Raw genomic sequence first — 16,259 nt, 5'->3', positions numbered from 1 at the left:
TGCCGCTTTAAGTGAGAAAACAAACTGCACCCCCCCCCCCCCCCCCCACACACACACACACACACACACACACACACACACACACACACACACACACACCCTGGCGGAGGAGGGAGCCGCTCCGCCGGAGCCGCGATGGGGATTTGAACGCACCTCCGCGCAGAAGGCAGCGCCGCACGGCCCCGGCTCAGAGCGCAGCGGGCGGCTCCGCCTCACTTCTTTCCCCCGGACTGGATGTGACCTGAGCGGACACTGCGCACTGACTGACCGGTCGGAGGGTCGGAGGGTCGGAGGGTTGTTGGTCGGAGGCCGGGAGCAGGAGCGTCTCTCCGGGCTGGTGCTGCCGGAGGGGGAGCGGAGCCTGCGGGGACCCGCCGCCACTGCTCTCCGCGTGTTTGTGCGCTTCTCTCCGCGGCTCCACTCGGTCCCACGCGCTCCTCCCGGGATTAAGTGATCACTGCTCCGGTACCGGGGACTTGGATGTGTTTTGCCCCGCGGCGGGAGTCACCTGGAGTCCGGGCGCAGAGACGCGGCGATGGCGCAGCGGGTGCGTAAACTCAACACTTCCATAACCGTCACTGGAAATATAGTTTATATTAATATTACACTTCTTTATTATTAAACATGATTATTCACAGTTTTAAGGCCCGAAACTAAAAATCCAGAACTTTCTCCTGCGCGTGAAAACGAGACCCGCTCCGCGCGCGCGCTGCTTTAAAACACAAACATCTGAGTTTTTCTTTATTTTTATATAAAATATTTGAGTTTTTCTTTATTTTTATATAAAATATTTGAGTTTTCTTTAAGTTTTATATAAAATATTTGAGTTTTCTTTAGTTTTTAATTCAAATATTTCTAAATGAACCTAAAACTAAACTTTATTTTTTATTTAATTAAATCAAATCTTTGAATAAAACTCAAAGTTTCACAAAGTGAGAAATAAAAAAAGATCATTAACTTTCATAAAAATTAAACATTTTAGGGTCTAAATCATAAATCATATCAATATTTTTAAAATACATGTGAAATAAACATCAATAATAAACATTAAGACCTTTAATGCGTTTTAAAAAAATCTGATTTATGACAAAAACAACATTTTATTCTTCAACAAAACTTCTGAACTTTATTTATTTTGCGTCTTTTCTGTGTTTTTGTCTCAGTTTGTTTATTATTTATGTATTTATGTATTTATTCTTTTATATTTATATTTATATATTATTTATATTATTATTTATGCCCCTGGGTTCAGTTGATAATTATAAATAAATATATTTATATAGAAAATAAAAAAGAAGCTAAAGTTAAAAAGCATCATTCTAATAAAATAAACGAACTTTGAGAAACTTTTTATAACTTTTTATTTTCAAACTTTCATTTAGTTTAGAGTTTCTAATGTGTGTGTGTGTGTGTGTGTGTGTGTGTGTGTGTGTGTGAGTGTGTCTGTGTGTGTGTGTGTGTGTGTTTGATTTCGTTTGTTTCACGGTTGATTTTAATCCTTTCAGCCGGAAACAAACACTTGAATAAAACCAGTTTCACACACACACACACACACACACACACACACACACACACACACACACACACACACACACACACACACACACACACACACACACACACACACTCACACACACACTCTGTAGTTTCAGATTCATGTGTTTAAAATGTTGTTTTTAATAAAATCTCATCGGTTCTGAAACGTTTTGGTTTTTGTTTTTAAACTGAAACTAATTAAAAGTTTAAAAGTAAAACGCGTTTTTTTTTTTTTTTGTCTTGTATTTAAAAGAGTTTGAAACATGAAAAATTATAATTATATTTATATATTTAATAAACTAAAAGATCAAAAGTGTTTAAAACGAACTAAAACAATCGAAACTTTGTCTTTAATTGTATTTAAATAAAACATAATTCATGTTTTTGTTGTTTTTAATGAATGTTCAGAAACAAAAGTCTGTAATAGAATCAGAATATTAAATATAATATATATATATAATTAATATATTTATGTATAAATAACTTTTTATGGATAAAACTAAAATCATAAAAGTTTCTGTTATGGAATAAAAACGTGTTTTTTCTTTGAGATTCAAATATTTTATAAAGTTTCTCTTTAATATTTAATGTTAAATAAAATAAAAACCTGATTTATAACATTATTAATTCATATTAAATATTATCTTTAACAAGGAAAGAAACCCCATATATTATATTATTAGATATTATCTTTAACTTTTAAAAGTTGCTTCAGTTAAAAAACAAACTGCTCAGAAGCTTTTTTGACTTTTAAGTTTTAATGTTTTTGCATCTTTTAAACTTTTAAACTTTTGTTTTTATCACAAAACCTTAAATTTATGAATAAATGTTCGAAATCAACTCAAATCCAAAACATTTTACAACAATCTCTGTTTTCTTTCTGAACATTCAGCAGATTTAAGGTGAATTAAACTTTATTATGAAGTTTTATGAATATTTGCTGTTTTTACTCATTTTGCATCTTTTTGAAAAAGATTAATAAAGTTTTTGTCACGTTTTAAAGTTTTTTCAGTGAGAAAAGAAACAAAGTTTTATTTCTCAGTAAAATAAAGTTTATGAATCTTTCAAAGTGAACACGGGGTGGACATAATAATAAGAACACCTGAGCTCTGAAAGTGAAACTGATGAAATATGATCGAGTTTGTGTTTGAAGTTTGATTTTTAACTGTAAATATTATTATAATATTAATATATTTATTAATTAATAAATATATATATATTAGAAACATGAAGTGAAATAACACAACACGTATTTAAACACAAAAGTTCAGTTTTGGTTTAAAACTTTAATTTAATTTGTGTAAAACTTTGAAATTTGACTTTTTTTCTACTTTTTATTTTTCTTTGATCAAAAATCTGATTAAAAAATAAGAATATAATAATTTAATCAGTGTTTCAGAGTTGAAATAATAATATTTTACTAAAGCATCAAATTATTAATTATCATTATTTTTCACAGTGGAGTGGCCAAAATAATAGGAACACCTTCGCAACACAATAATTAAAAAACTTCACTTTTTTAATTAAAAGTTGATTTTTTTTCTAAATGTTGATTTTTTATTTTTATTGTCTCCGTTTTTAAAATTTGTGTCAAACTTCTGAAATGATTCTTTTATTCTTTTAAGAAGTTTCTTTGTGATTTTAGTTTGAAAAGTCCGATTTATTTAATCTGGAAAAGAGAAATAAAAAAATGAAACAAAATCCCTAAAGTAAATATTAATATATTTAATATAAATATAATATTTAAACTCAACAGTTCTGTTATGTTTTGTTTTTAGAGACGTTTTTTTTAATTTCTTAATTTAATTTGGGTAAAACTGAAATATTCTAATGTTTCTGAGTGCTTTTATTTTGAAAAGCAAAAGTTTTATACTTTTATCCGATTGAAAAATCAAAAAAAGAATGAAATTATGATGAGAATAAACTTTATAAATACAAAAGTTTAAATAACATTATTGACGTACTGAAGAGAGCAGGGGGTGGACAAAAAAACAGGAACAGCTTTTGTTGCCTTTCAAAATTTTTTTAATTTCAAATCTGAAAAAAACTTCGACTCTTTTTGTTTTTAGGCACAAAATCCAAAAAGTTTCTGTTTCTTTCTGACGTGAGTTCATTTTCTGCAGCTGTCGACTTCAGTTTATGCTCCTAGAGGACACTTTAACACACGTTTATGCTACTAGAGGACACTTTAACACAGGTTTATGCTCCTAGACGACACTTTAACACATGTTTATGCTCCTAGAGGACACTTTAACACACGTTTATGCTCCTAGACGACACTTTAACACACGTTTATGCTCCTAGAGGACACTTTAGCACACGTTATGCTCCTAGAGGACACTTTAGCACACGTTTATGCTCCTAGAGGACACTTTAACACACGTTTATGCTCCTAGAGGACACTTTAGCACACGTTTATGCTCCTAGAGGACACTTTAGCACACGTTTATGCTCCTAGAGGACACTTTAACACACGTTTATGCTCCTAGAGGACACTTTAGCACACGTTTATGCTCCTAGAGGACACTTTAGCACACGTTTATGCTCCTAGAGGACACTTTAGCACACGTTTATGCTCCTAGAGGACACTTTAGCACACGTTTATGCTCCTAGAGGACACTTTAACACACGTTTATGCTCCTAGAGGACACTTTAGCACACGTTTATGCTCCTAGAGGACACTTTAACACACGTTTATGCTCCTAGAGGACACTTTAGCACACGTTTATGCTCCTAGAGGGCACTTTAACACACGTTTATGCTCCTAGAGGGCACTTTAGCACACGTTTATGCTCCTAGAGGACACTTAACACACGTTTATGCTCCTAGAGGACACTTTAACACACGTTTATGCTCCTAGAGGACACTTTAACACACGTTTATGCTCCTAGAGGACACTTTAACACGCGTTTATGCTCCTAGAGGACACTTTAGCACACGTTTATGCTCCTAGAGGGCACTTTAGCACACGTTTATTCTCCTAGAGGACACTTTAGCACACGTTTATGCTCCTAGAGGACACTTTAGCACACGTTTATGCTCCTAGAGGACACTTTAACACAGGTTATGCTCCTAGACGACACTTTAACACACGTTTATGCTCCTAGAGGACACTTTAGCACACGTTTAGGCTCCTAGAGGACACTTTAGCACAACGTTTAGGCTCCTAGAGGACACTTTAACACACGTTTATGCTCCTAGAGGACACTTTAGCACACGTTTAGGCTCCTAGAGGACACTTTAACACACGTTTATGCTCCTAGAGGACACTTTAGCACACGTTTATGCTCCTAGAGGACACTTTAACACACGTTTATGCTCCTAGAGGACACTTTAACACAGGTTTATGCTCCTAGAGGACACTTTAACACACGTTTATGCTCCTAGAGGACACTTTAACACACGTTTATGCTCCTAGAGGACACTTTAACACACGTTTATGCTCTAGAGGACACTTTAACACACGTTTATGCTCCTAGAGGACACTTTAACACACGTTTATGCTCCTAGAGGACACTTTAGCACACGTTTATGCTCCTAGAGGAAAACTGCCCCAGTGTCCGTCAGCAGCTCCTCCAGAGGTCAAAGGTCACTCGTGTCTCCTCTCTGTTCCAGTATGAGGACCTGGCCCACTACGGGCTGGAGGGGGTGGGTGGGGTGTACGGAGACCCCCGACACCATCACCACCACCACCACGCCGCCCGCTCTCTGCAGGCCGTGCACATGGCAGCAGCCGCCGCCGCCGCCGCTGGTCCGTACCCTCCACACCAGTACAACCAGCCCCCCCTCAGCAAGCAGCAGCAGCAGCGCCACAGCTGGGGACGCCGTCAAGAGGGACAAGGACGCCATTTATGGGTAAGATGACAAAAACTGATGCTTCACAAGCTAGACTTAACTTAACCGTCACCTTTAGAGACTAAACTTAATTGTCACCTTTTGTCTTCTCTCTCTCTCTCTCTCTCTCTCTCTCTCTCTCTCTCTCTCTCTCTCCTTTTCTCTCTCCTCCCTCTCTCTCTCTCTCTCTCTCTCTCTCTCTCTCTCTCTCTCTCTTCCTCTCTCTCTCTCTCTCTCTCTCTCTCTCTCTCTCTCTCTCTCTCTCCCTCTCTCTCTCTCTCTCTCTCTCTCTCTCTTCCTCTCTCTCCCTCTCTCTCTCTCTCTCACTCTTCCTCTCTCTCCCCCCTCTCTCTCTCTCTCTCTCTCCCTCTCTCTCTCTCTCTCTCTCTCTCTCTCTCTCTCTCTCTCTCTCTCTCTCTCTCTCTCTCTCTCTCTCTCTCTCTCTCTCTCTCTCAGTCATCCCTTATTCCCGCTGCTCGCACTGATTTTTGAGAAATGTGAGTTGGCGACCTGCACGCCGAGAGAGAGCGGCGTGGCCGGCGGGGACGTCTGCTCCTCTGACTCCTTCAACGAGGACATCGCCGTCTTCTCCAAACAGGTACGGAGACGTTGGGTCCCAGGTGTTAGACGGATCCAGGATCCACAGAATCACGGGCGTTTACGGACAACGTATTTTCACCTCATGGCGTCAATAATGGACGATAACTGACCTGTTTCCTGTGTGCAGATCCGATCAGAGCGGCCGCTGTTCTCCTCAAACCCAGAGCTGGATAACGTGGTACGTACGCACTTTAGCACACGTTTATGCTCCTAGAGGACACTTTAACACACGTTTAGGCTCCTAGAGGACACTTTAACACACGTTTATGCTCCTAGAGGACACTTTAGCACACGTTAATGCTCCTAGAGGACACTTTAACACACGTTTAGGCTCCTAGAGGACACTTTAACACACGTTTATGCTCCTAGAGGACACTTTAGCACACGTTAATGCTCCTAGAGGACACTTTAGCACACGTTTAGGCTCCTAGAGGACACTTTAGCACATGTTTATGCTCCTAGAGGACACTTTAGCACACGTTAATGCTCCTAGAGGACACTTTAGCACACGTTAATGCTCCTAGAGGACACTTTAGCACACGTTTAGGCTCCTAGAGGACACTTTAACACACGTTTAGGCTCCTAGAGGACACTTTAACACACGTTTATGCTCCTAGAGGACACTTTAGCACACGTTAATGCTCCTAGAGGACACTTTAGCACACGTTTAGGCTCCTAGAGGACACTTTAGCACATGTTTATGCTCCTAGAGGACACTTCAGCACACGTTAATGCTCCTAGAGGACACTTTAACACACGTTTATGCTCCTAGAGGACACTTTAGCACACGTTTATGCTCTAGAGGACACTTTAGCACACGTTTATGCTCCTAGAGGACACTTTAGCACACGTTTAGGCTCCTAGAGGACACTTTAACACACGTTTATGCTCCTAGAGGACACTTAAGCACACGTTTAGGCCTCCTAGAGGACAATTTTATTATATTTCTATTGTTTTGTGTTTCCGTAGATGATCCAGTCGATACAAGTGCTGCGCTTCCACCTGCTGGAGCTGGAGAAGGTCGGAAACCTCACATTTAACCGACAAAGTATAAACGCAAAGATGCAAATCTATGTTCAATCCTGACCGCTGGGATTTTACGATATTCAGTAAAATCACTTTAACGTTCACAGAGTTTTATCCATTATGTATCGACACGCGGCGGTGAAAGACGTACGCAGATATACAAGTCGAAATACGCACGTCTGAAAATACGCACGTCTGAAAATACGCCACTCTAAGTACAACAATTCAAAATGTTACGATAAAAACGTGCATTAGAAGTATCAATAAAATGTTCTTAACTCGTTAAACTCGGAGCTCGTCGTCACGTTTTGAGCTTGTGATGACGAGCTCCGTGTTTAACGAGTTAAGTACATTTTATTGATAATACTAATGTATGTTTTTATGCTATAATGAAGTATTATAGTACTTATATACCCAGTAAGTATCACAATTAGTCTCTACGCTGATGACTCTCACGTATTTGTGATAAAAAATATAATAAAAATACACCGAAAATCCTTTGGGTTAGTAGATTTTGTGTAAAATTGGACGGAAAAAAATGTTTTTCAATCTCAATTTTTGTATTTCTCTTTTTAATTTATGACAGAATTTCCATACTTTTATTATTTTTTATAGTTTATTGAGTTTAAAGGGCTGAAGTATTAAAAGTAAATGTACTCATTAAGTTAAAAGTGTTATATTATTATTATATTTTTATCACAAATATGTGAGAGTCAATCAGCGTAGAGACTAATTGTGATACTTACTGGGTACATAAGTACTAAAATACTTCATTATATCATAAAAACAAATATGATTCTTTATGTTTAAACAATAATTAAGTTTTAAATAAATGTAGTGGAGTAATAAATGATATTTAATGGTATTTCCATTATAGATGTCGTGGAATAGCAGCTCAAATTTAGCTAAGTGCAGTATTTGGTAACTGTTCTCAGTTATATACATATACGTGTGTGTGTATATAAGTGTATATTTATATATATGTGTGTATAATAACTGTAATAACTGAAAGTGTGAAACTATTCAAACTAAAAAGTCTGTTTTTTCTAAATCTATATCCTTGGTTCCAGGTTCACGAGCTCTGCGATAACTTCTGTCATCGTTACATCAGCTGTCTGAAAGGGAAAATGCCGATCGACCTGGTCATCGACGACCGAGACGGAAACAAATCGGACAGCGAGGATTTCATCAGGTCGTCAGGGAACAACGCGGATCAGGTGAGTTCTGCCCGTCACGACTTATTGTTCTGGTGCTGATTCACACGGAGTCACCGCGCTATTATAAATATTTACATCCTTAAAATAACTGAGGAGCGTTAAGAAATATTTTGCTCGTGTGTCTATATTTAGAAATCTTTTGGGTGAGTAGATTTTGTGTAAAATTGGACGTAAAACTGTTTTTCAATTTCAATTTTTGTATTTCTCTTTAATTTATGACACAATTTCAATACTTTTATTATTATTTTTTATAGTTTAATGAGCTTAAAAGGTTGAAATATGAAAAGTAAATGTACTCATTACGTTAAAAGTGTTAAATTATTATTATATTTTTATCACAAATACGTGAGAGTCATCAGCGTAGAGACAAATCGTGATACTTTGTATACTACTGGGTATATAAGTGCTATAATACTTCATTATATCATAAAAATGTACATTAGTATTATGAATAAAATGTACTTAACTCGATAACTTTATGACACAATTCAAATACTTTTATTATTTTTTATAGTTTAATGAATTTAAAGGGCTGAAGTATTAAAAGTAAATGTACTCATTACGTTAAAAGTGTTATATTTTTATTATATTTTTATCACAAATACGTGAGAGTCATCAGCGTAGAGACTAATTGGGATACTTTGTATACTTCTGGGTATATAAGTACTATAATACTTCATTATATCATAAAATGTACATTAGAATTATCAATAAAATGTACTGTTTTTGTAAATGTAAAGCAGGATTAAGGACTTTTTAAACGGTCTCTGAGCACCGATCTGCTGTTTTTATTTTTGATGTTGTTGATTTATCGTGTTTAGCTTTGTGTTGTTTTAGTTTTAAATGTGAAACTTGTTGTTTCTGCTGCTGTCTTGGCCAGGTTTTAAATCTCAGTGGGAATATTCCTGGTTAAATAAAGGGCAATATACAAATACAACATGTTTGTAAGACTGCGTTCTCTGAGCGACCTGATAATAAGTTAAGCATCTTTAAAACTTCAGATGAAACTTTGGACGGATCAACACGGACGCACACAGTTGCTTCTTGTCAAGTGCAACTTAAATGTCATTTCTTCAGGTTTAATTTTGTTAAGTAAAGTAAAAGTTCCTTAAATTTGTACTTAAGTACAGTACTTGAGTAAATGTACTCAGTTACTTTCTATCCTGCAGCAGCCGTGTGATTATTCATGTCTTTATCCAGAGTCTGGAATAAAAAGGTTTCGTTTTGCTCATCTTTCCACATGGAGCTGTTTCTTTAAATGCAGTTATCTATGCTGCATGTTTTATATATATAAATAAATATACATATCTTTATTACTACGACTTTTAGACGCAAAAGAGTCAGGGTTTGATCTCTAAATATGTCTTTATATACTAGAACATCTGAAAATACATCAGTTTTTAACATAGTGCTGTTTCTTTAAATGCAGTTACGCATGTCGCATGTTTTATTAAAATATATATTTGTATTTACATATATCTTTATATCCTTATATCTTTATATCTTTATGTGTACAGGGTTCCTACCTCACCTGCACACGTGTGTTATATATATTTCCCTTCTCTCTGTCAGATCTGATCACTTCTTATCCCGATTATTTATCCGTCTGCGTCTTCTCTCCTGCAGCTCTCATGGAGCAGAGATCACGACGACGCTGCGTCCATCCGGTCGGCCGGGACGCCGGGACCGTCCAGCGGTGGACACACGTCTCACAGCGGCGACAACAGCAGCGAACAAGGTGAGATGACTGACAGAGCGAGGAAGACGTCTTCAGATCCTTTACTCCAGATATCACACTGTGAAAATCCTCCACTACGAGTTAAAGTCCTGAAACGCTACGACTTTAGTCTGAAACGCTACGACTTTAGTCTGAAACACTACGACTTTAGTCTGAAACGCTACGACTTTAGTCTGAAACACTACGACTTTAGTCTGAAACGCTACGACTTTAGTCTGAAACGCTACGAATTTAGTCTGAAACACTACGACTTTAGTCTGAAACACTACGACTTTAGTCTGAAACGCTACGACTTTAGTCTGAAACGCTACGACTTTAGTCTGAAACGCTACGACTTTAGTCTGAAACACTACGACTTTAGTCTGAAACACTACGACTTTAGTCTGAAACACTACGACTTTAGTCTGAAACACTACGACTTTAGTCTGAAAACACTACGACTTTAGTCTGAAAACACTACGACTTTAGTCTGAAACACTACGACTTTAGTCTGAAAACACTACGACTTTAGTCTGAAACGCTACGACTTTAGTCTGAAACGCTACGACTTTAGTCTGAAACTCTACGACTTTAGTCTGAAACACTACGACTTTAGTCTGAAACACTACGACTTTAGTCTGAAACACTACGACTTTAGTCTGAAACACTACGACTTTAGTCTGAAAACACTACGACTTTAGTCTGAAAACACTACGACTTTAGTCTGAAACACTACGACTTTAGTCTGAAAACACTACGACTTTAGTCTGAAACGCTACGACTTTAGTCTGAAACTACGACTTTAGTCTGAAACGCTACGACTTTAGTCTGAAACACTACGACTTTAGTCTGAAAACACTACGACTTTAGTCTGAAACACTACGACTTTAGTCTGAAACACTACGACTTTAGTCTGAAACGCTACGACTTTAGTCTGAAACACTACGACTTTAGTCTGAAACACTACGACTTTAGTCTGAAACGCTACGACTTTAGTCTGAAACGCTACGACTTTAGTCTGAAACGCTACGACTTTAGTCTGAAACACTACGACTTTAGTCTGAAACACTACGACTTTAGTCTGAAACACTACGACTTTAGTCTGAAAAAGTAAAACTTCCTCCTTCAGTTCATCACAAACATCTGGAGATCCGTGTTTTTCACTGGACAGGAAGGAGATGAAAGACTGTCATCTGCATAGAAACTGAAGCTGTCACACAGATGTAGCTGAGTATGAGGATACAGTTCCTGTAATACTTGAGTAAACGTAGACGTGTGCGCGTGTAAGAGGAGAGAAGTTCGTGAAGTGTGGCAGAAGTTTTCCCCGACATGTTGGACTCGACGTGAGGCCGCGGAGGAAACGGAGAGAGAGAGTGATGAAGGCTGACAGACGACGTGAGCTCGAAGCAGAGCTGAAAGAAAGAACGCTTTATGTCCCAGACACACACACACACACACACACACACACACACACACACACACACACACACACACACACACACACACACAGGGAAATAGAAATAACACAGCATGAGGTGCACACACTCGCACTGAAATGTGCATTTACAGAATTTATATACATTCGGATTTTAAACCGTTATGAAAACACAGAAAGTGTCTCCACATGTTGGAACGGACAAAATGTTTCTGTCTGAGAATGCAGCTTTAAGTGGAGTCTCCTCCTGCTGGACATTAGAGAGAATGCAGCTTTAAGTGGAGTCTCCTCCTGCTGGACATTAGAGAGAATGCAGCTTTAAGTGGAGTCTCCTCCTGCTGGACATTAGAGAGAATGCAGCTTTAAGTGTACATTAGAGAGAACGCAGCTTTAAGTGAACATTAGAGAGAACGCAGCTTTAAGTGGATTCTGGATCCGAAGCTGTGGCTGCGGTTGTTTTTGGACAGTCTCTGAAACCAAAGACAGACTGTGTCACAGCTACACACCGTCCTCAGCAGCCAGACCTCAGGCTGCCTCGTCTCGCTCCGCGCTGGCTCGCAGATATTCAAACACCGCGCACACGCAGCCAGCTCCCCAGATGACCTCCGCAACGCAGCCAAGTGTGGTTAATAATAAAGATTTCTTTGACGTGACTGAAAAAAACCTCAGTTCAGCAGGAATTCAAATGCCATCCGCTGACTGCGGGCTAACTCCGGGGCCGCGGCCAAACTCCCCGGCAGGTTTGGCCGCGGCTGTAGGTGTTAATTTGCCGTCCTGGTGAACATAAACAGAGAAACACGTCCTCAGCATAGAGGACCATAACTCTGTCGTCCCATTTGTTCTTGTGTGTGTGAGAGAGAGAGGGAGAGAGAGAGAGAGGGAGAGGGAGAGAGAGAGAGAGAGAGAGAGAGAGAGAGAGGGAGAGAGAGAGAGAGAGAGAGAGAGATGGCGTTCCTTTCCAAGACCAATGTCAGTACAGAGCTGGAGTCAGATGTGGTTAGCCTAGCTTAGCGTAAAAGCAGGGGGATACAAGCCGTGCAGAATTTAAAAATACACCTCTAAAGCTCACAGATGTAATGTGTTTAATGTGTTTAATGTGTTTAATGTGTTTAATGTGTTTAATGTGTTTAATGTGTTTAATGTGTTTAATGTGTTTAATGTGTTTAATGTGTTTAATGTGTTTAATGTGTTTAATGTGTTTAATGTGTGCTCATACAGAAATGCATGGAGAGGGTTTGAGTTACCTCCTAGAACGATGTCTGAGACGCTGAATCTGTAGAATCTTTATTAAAAGCTATATTTTTAAAAGAATAATCCTCACACGGGGCGTTTTGACAGTGACTTCCTGTCCCCTTGTGTTTCCCATGGTCGCAGCCAATAGCGTTGGGCCTTGCTGGTTGCCAGGGTTGTCTGTTGTTGGGTGCAGCTACTGTAGGCTGGCACTGGGTGAAATGGAGTTAGCCAATCCTGCAGCTGCTTGGGAGCCTCAGTGAAGGGGGCGTTCTTTGTCCCAGCAGCTGAGTGAGCGGAGACGGGCAACAACCAGAGTCACTATAGGCCGAGCATTCACTCCATGGACTGAGAGAAAGGAGAGGAACGCCATTCAAACGCACGCCCACATGGCTACGCTTCTCCTTGATGCTAACATCACTTTCATCTGCACTTAGCTGGAACGGCTAACACTAACGGCTAACGCTAACTGTCAGTCAAACTCCTCTAATCCTTGTTTTGATGCTGTGGTTTTCTGGAGGGGACGGGTTCAAACAGGCTCAAACAGACTCCGGTCTCCTGGAGCTACTGGGCCGGGTCTGACCAACCTGGCAACCCCACTGCTGGACTTCTTTTTTGTTGTTGACACGACGATCTGGAGACACTACATGGAGCTGCTCTACTCATTCTACACATTCAACCTTAAACAAACAGTTACAGCAGTGGATCCATTCGCCCAACACACAACAACAGGCTGCGATGTAAAACTGCGTCCACTAAAAGCGCTTGTTTTAGCTGCTGAGAGGCTTAGAAATAAAAGTGATGCTATTGCAGCATCTAAGCTAACCTCTTTAGGAGCCGAACGAGTGTCATCGTCACCTCTCCGCTCAGCTGCCAGTAGCTCCTCACAGGACGCCGATTGGTCGGATCATCGTGGATCGAAAAACACAAATTATTTGGAGTCTGACAAGATCCTGCTGCTCTCATGCAGTTTACGTATTCCCTGTATCTATTGTGTGACGTAAGGAGGCAGGGTGGCGTGGCGGTTTCCTAAAACTGGGCTTTAATCCAGGGGAGTGGGCTTTAATTCCCGTCCGTATAAACCAATCCACGGGCTTCTTTCTGACGCTAACCAAGTGTCTTTCCTGACCAACTCTAACCCTCACCTTCTGTTGGTGTTTTTTTGTGCGTTGTTGCACTTCCTTGTTAGCATTATTGCTTTTGTAAGTGTCTTTCATGCCTAACCATCACCTTTGTTGGCTAAAATCAGTCACGCATCATTGTTTCTTGTGCGTGTTGCACTACTGCTTTAACGTATTTTCACTTCCGGTCCGGTCCTTCGTCCGTCTGCGTGTTTTTTTCATATGAATTTCTACAAATTTCCGTTTAAACTTTACGTGGGATTTTCTAAGATGTGTTCGTCAGAACACGTCGACAAAAGTGAAGCCAAAATGTCCAGGATACGGGCGCCGCCATGTTTTTATTTTGCAAGCAGAGTCTGTTTCCAGACCCGATCACCAGCATCGGGGTCAGACCTCGTTGATGCTCTTCAAACATCTGCTGCAGAAGCTGAACCCAGACGAGCGGCGGCTGCAACAATCCAAGCGTCCACAGAGTTTCGGCCTCATGCGTTCAGACGTACGTCCTTTAAAGTCTCACTCCTTCAGTTTCACCTCCGTGCTCCAGTGATTTCTATCCCAGCAGGACCTCGGCAGTGAGGTCACCGTTGGATTGGCGTTCATTCATGCGACCCCGCCCACCGTGGCCTCCCCCTCTCTCTCTCCCTCTCCCTCTCCCTCTCTCTCTCTCTCTCTCCCTCTCTCTCTCTCTCTCTCTCTCTCTCTCCCTCTCTCTCTCTCACTCTCTCTCTCTCTCGCGCTCTCTCTCTTCTCTCTCTCTCTCTCTCTCTCCAGTGAGCGTTGGCCCAAACGGGGCGCGGATCATAAAACTGAGCACAAACCGTTCTTAAAGAGTCAGTGGCGGCGGCGGCGGCCCGGGCGTCTCATGTGGTCGTCTTGAACTTTATCTCCCACGTGCAGAGCAGAGAGAGATGCTTCAAACACAAGTGCAGGAACACTCGATGCGTCTTCGGCCAACTTTGACCTCTTTTATCGGGCTGTTGTTGTTTGGTGGAACCAAACGTCATTTCCTCAGAGTGTTGACTTGATTCATGACACATGAGGCCGCAGCTGTGTCGCTTCATCATGAACGTGTCCCGTCAGCAGTGTTAGAGCACGTGGTTCCTCCTCTGAATGCTCCCAGACGCTGCTCCGCTGTCGCCTCATCATCGGGTCGAAGCAGAAACTCCAGAAAAATGAAGAGAAATATTGTAAAAATGAGTTTGAAATGTTTTAAATCGGAACATTAAACCATAACGGGTTGAAGTGACGGCGTCCTGCTGCTCAGCGTGAAGCGTTGGTCGATGGCGTGGAAGCCAGGACCATGCTCGACACGTAGATTCAAACGCGACGTCTCTAAATGCAAAAAGCACGAGTTTCATAATCAAGTCTATGATTTGATCCTGTTTGAAATGAAAGCTCTTAGTTTGAAAGTTAGACTTTTCTCGTTTTCTTCAAACGTCTGATCTGAAGCTTAACTCAGGTGTGAGAGCACAGGTGCAGCTGTGATCACTCATCACACGAGTCCTCCTCCTCCTCCTCCTCCTCCTCCTCCTCCTCATCCTCCTCCTCCTCCTCCTCTTCCTCCTCCTCCTCCTCCTCCTCCTCCTCCTCCTCCTCCTCCTCCTCCTCCTCCTCCTCGACGCTTCCTTCCTTCTCGTCTTCGTCCACAGTTGTCGTCCTCCTCCGCCTCCACCTCCTCTTCCTCCTCCTCCCCCTCCTCCTCCTCCTCCTCCTCCTCAACGCTTCTTTCCTTCTCGTCTTCGCTCACAGACGTCCTCCTCCTCCTCCTCCTGAAGTTCACAGGTTGTTGTGAAGCCGAGTTGTCACAAACCATTAGCGGTTCGGCTCTGCCCTCCCGTCCCTCGGCTCTCTGGAGGAGAGCGGGGGAGCGAGGGGAGCGAGGGGAGCGAGGGGAGCGAGGGAGTGTAAATCAGCCTCGGGGAGCTTGCGGTTCAGCCTAATGAGGCTGAGAGCTTGTTTATGGAGTTACGCATCATTTTTATGATTATTTCCACCTTCTCGGGCTCTGCTGCGCCGCAGAGGCCTGCCTCTGTGGGGGCGCGGGGAGGCCCGGGTCCACCGCTGACTCTGGGCAGGGCCCGGAGCTCCTGCTGCAGGCTGCCGGGGGACCGTCGGCCTCACCTTGGCCCGCGCTCTTAAAAACACAGAGGAGAGAATGAGCCTCATTAAACCGGCAGAGAAAGTGCAGTAAAAACACAGGGCCGCAGCTTTTAGTGGTTTGCACTTGAAATGCCACATTATCCAAAAACCTGCAGGGGGGATGGGGGGGGGGACGAGGGGGCACGCAGAGGGTAACGCAGCGGGGCAGGCCGGCGTGACTGCAGGGTCACAGGTTTGAATCCACTCATCAACTGGGGAAATCTGTGCAGGGAAAGTCCCCGAGTGAAGGCACGTGAATGTTGGACGCCTTTAACGAGGCCTCATGCTCGGAGGAGACGTGCTGACGTGAGCGAGCTGGATCTGGATCTAGATCTGGATCTGGATCAGGGATCAGGGACATATGGTCCATATGGGGAGGGGGAAGGTAAATGTCCTGGGCTTCA

The 16,259-nt window shown here is 41.5% G+C and overlaps 1 protein-coding gene across 1 annotated transcript in view; it reads left to right on the top strand.

The window, feature by feature from the left end:
- Positions 1-211: 211 nt before the first annotated feature.
- LOC310966308 (homeobox protein Meis1-like) overlaps positions 212-16,259 on the top strand; it is a gene marked incomplete at its 3' end in the record, with an annotated part of 20,973 nt that continues 4,925 nt past the window's right edge. The window contains 8 exon segments of the mRNA XM_083940888.1: positions 212-547; positions 5,152-5,316; positions 5,318-5,391; positions 5,827-5,968; positions 6,098-6,148; positions 6,940-6,990; positions 8,067-8,213; positions 9,840-9,951. Of these exon segments, the coding sequence (XP_083797014.1) occupies positions 536-547; positions 5,152-5,316; positions 5,318-5,391; positions 5,827-5,968; positions 6,098-6,148; positions 6,940-6,990; positions 8,067-8,213; positions 9,840-9,951 (754 nt within the window). The 5' untranslated portion in view covers positions 212-535.

The sequence above is a fragment of the Echiichthys vipera genome (genome assembly GCF_963691815.1).
Source record: "Echiichthys vipera genome assembly, contig: SCAFFOLD_142, whole genome shotgun sequence".
In the NCBI taxonomy this organism is placed as follows: Eukaryota; Metazoa; Chordata; class Actinopteri; order Perciformes; family Trachinidae; genus Echiichthys; species Echiichthys vipera.
The sequence above is the reverse complement of the archived record's forward strand: the minus strand, read 5'-3'. Positions and strand labels throughout refer to the sequence as shown.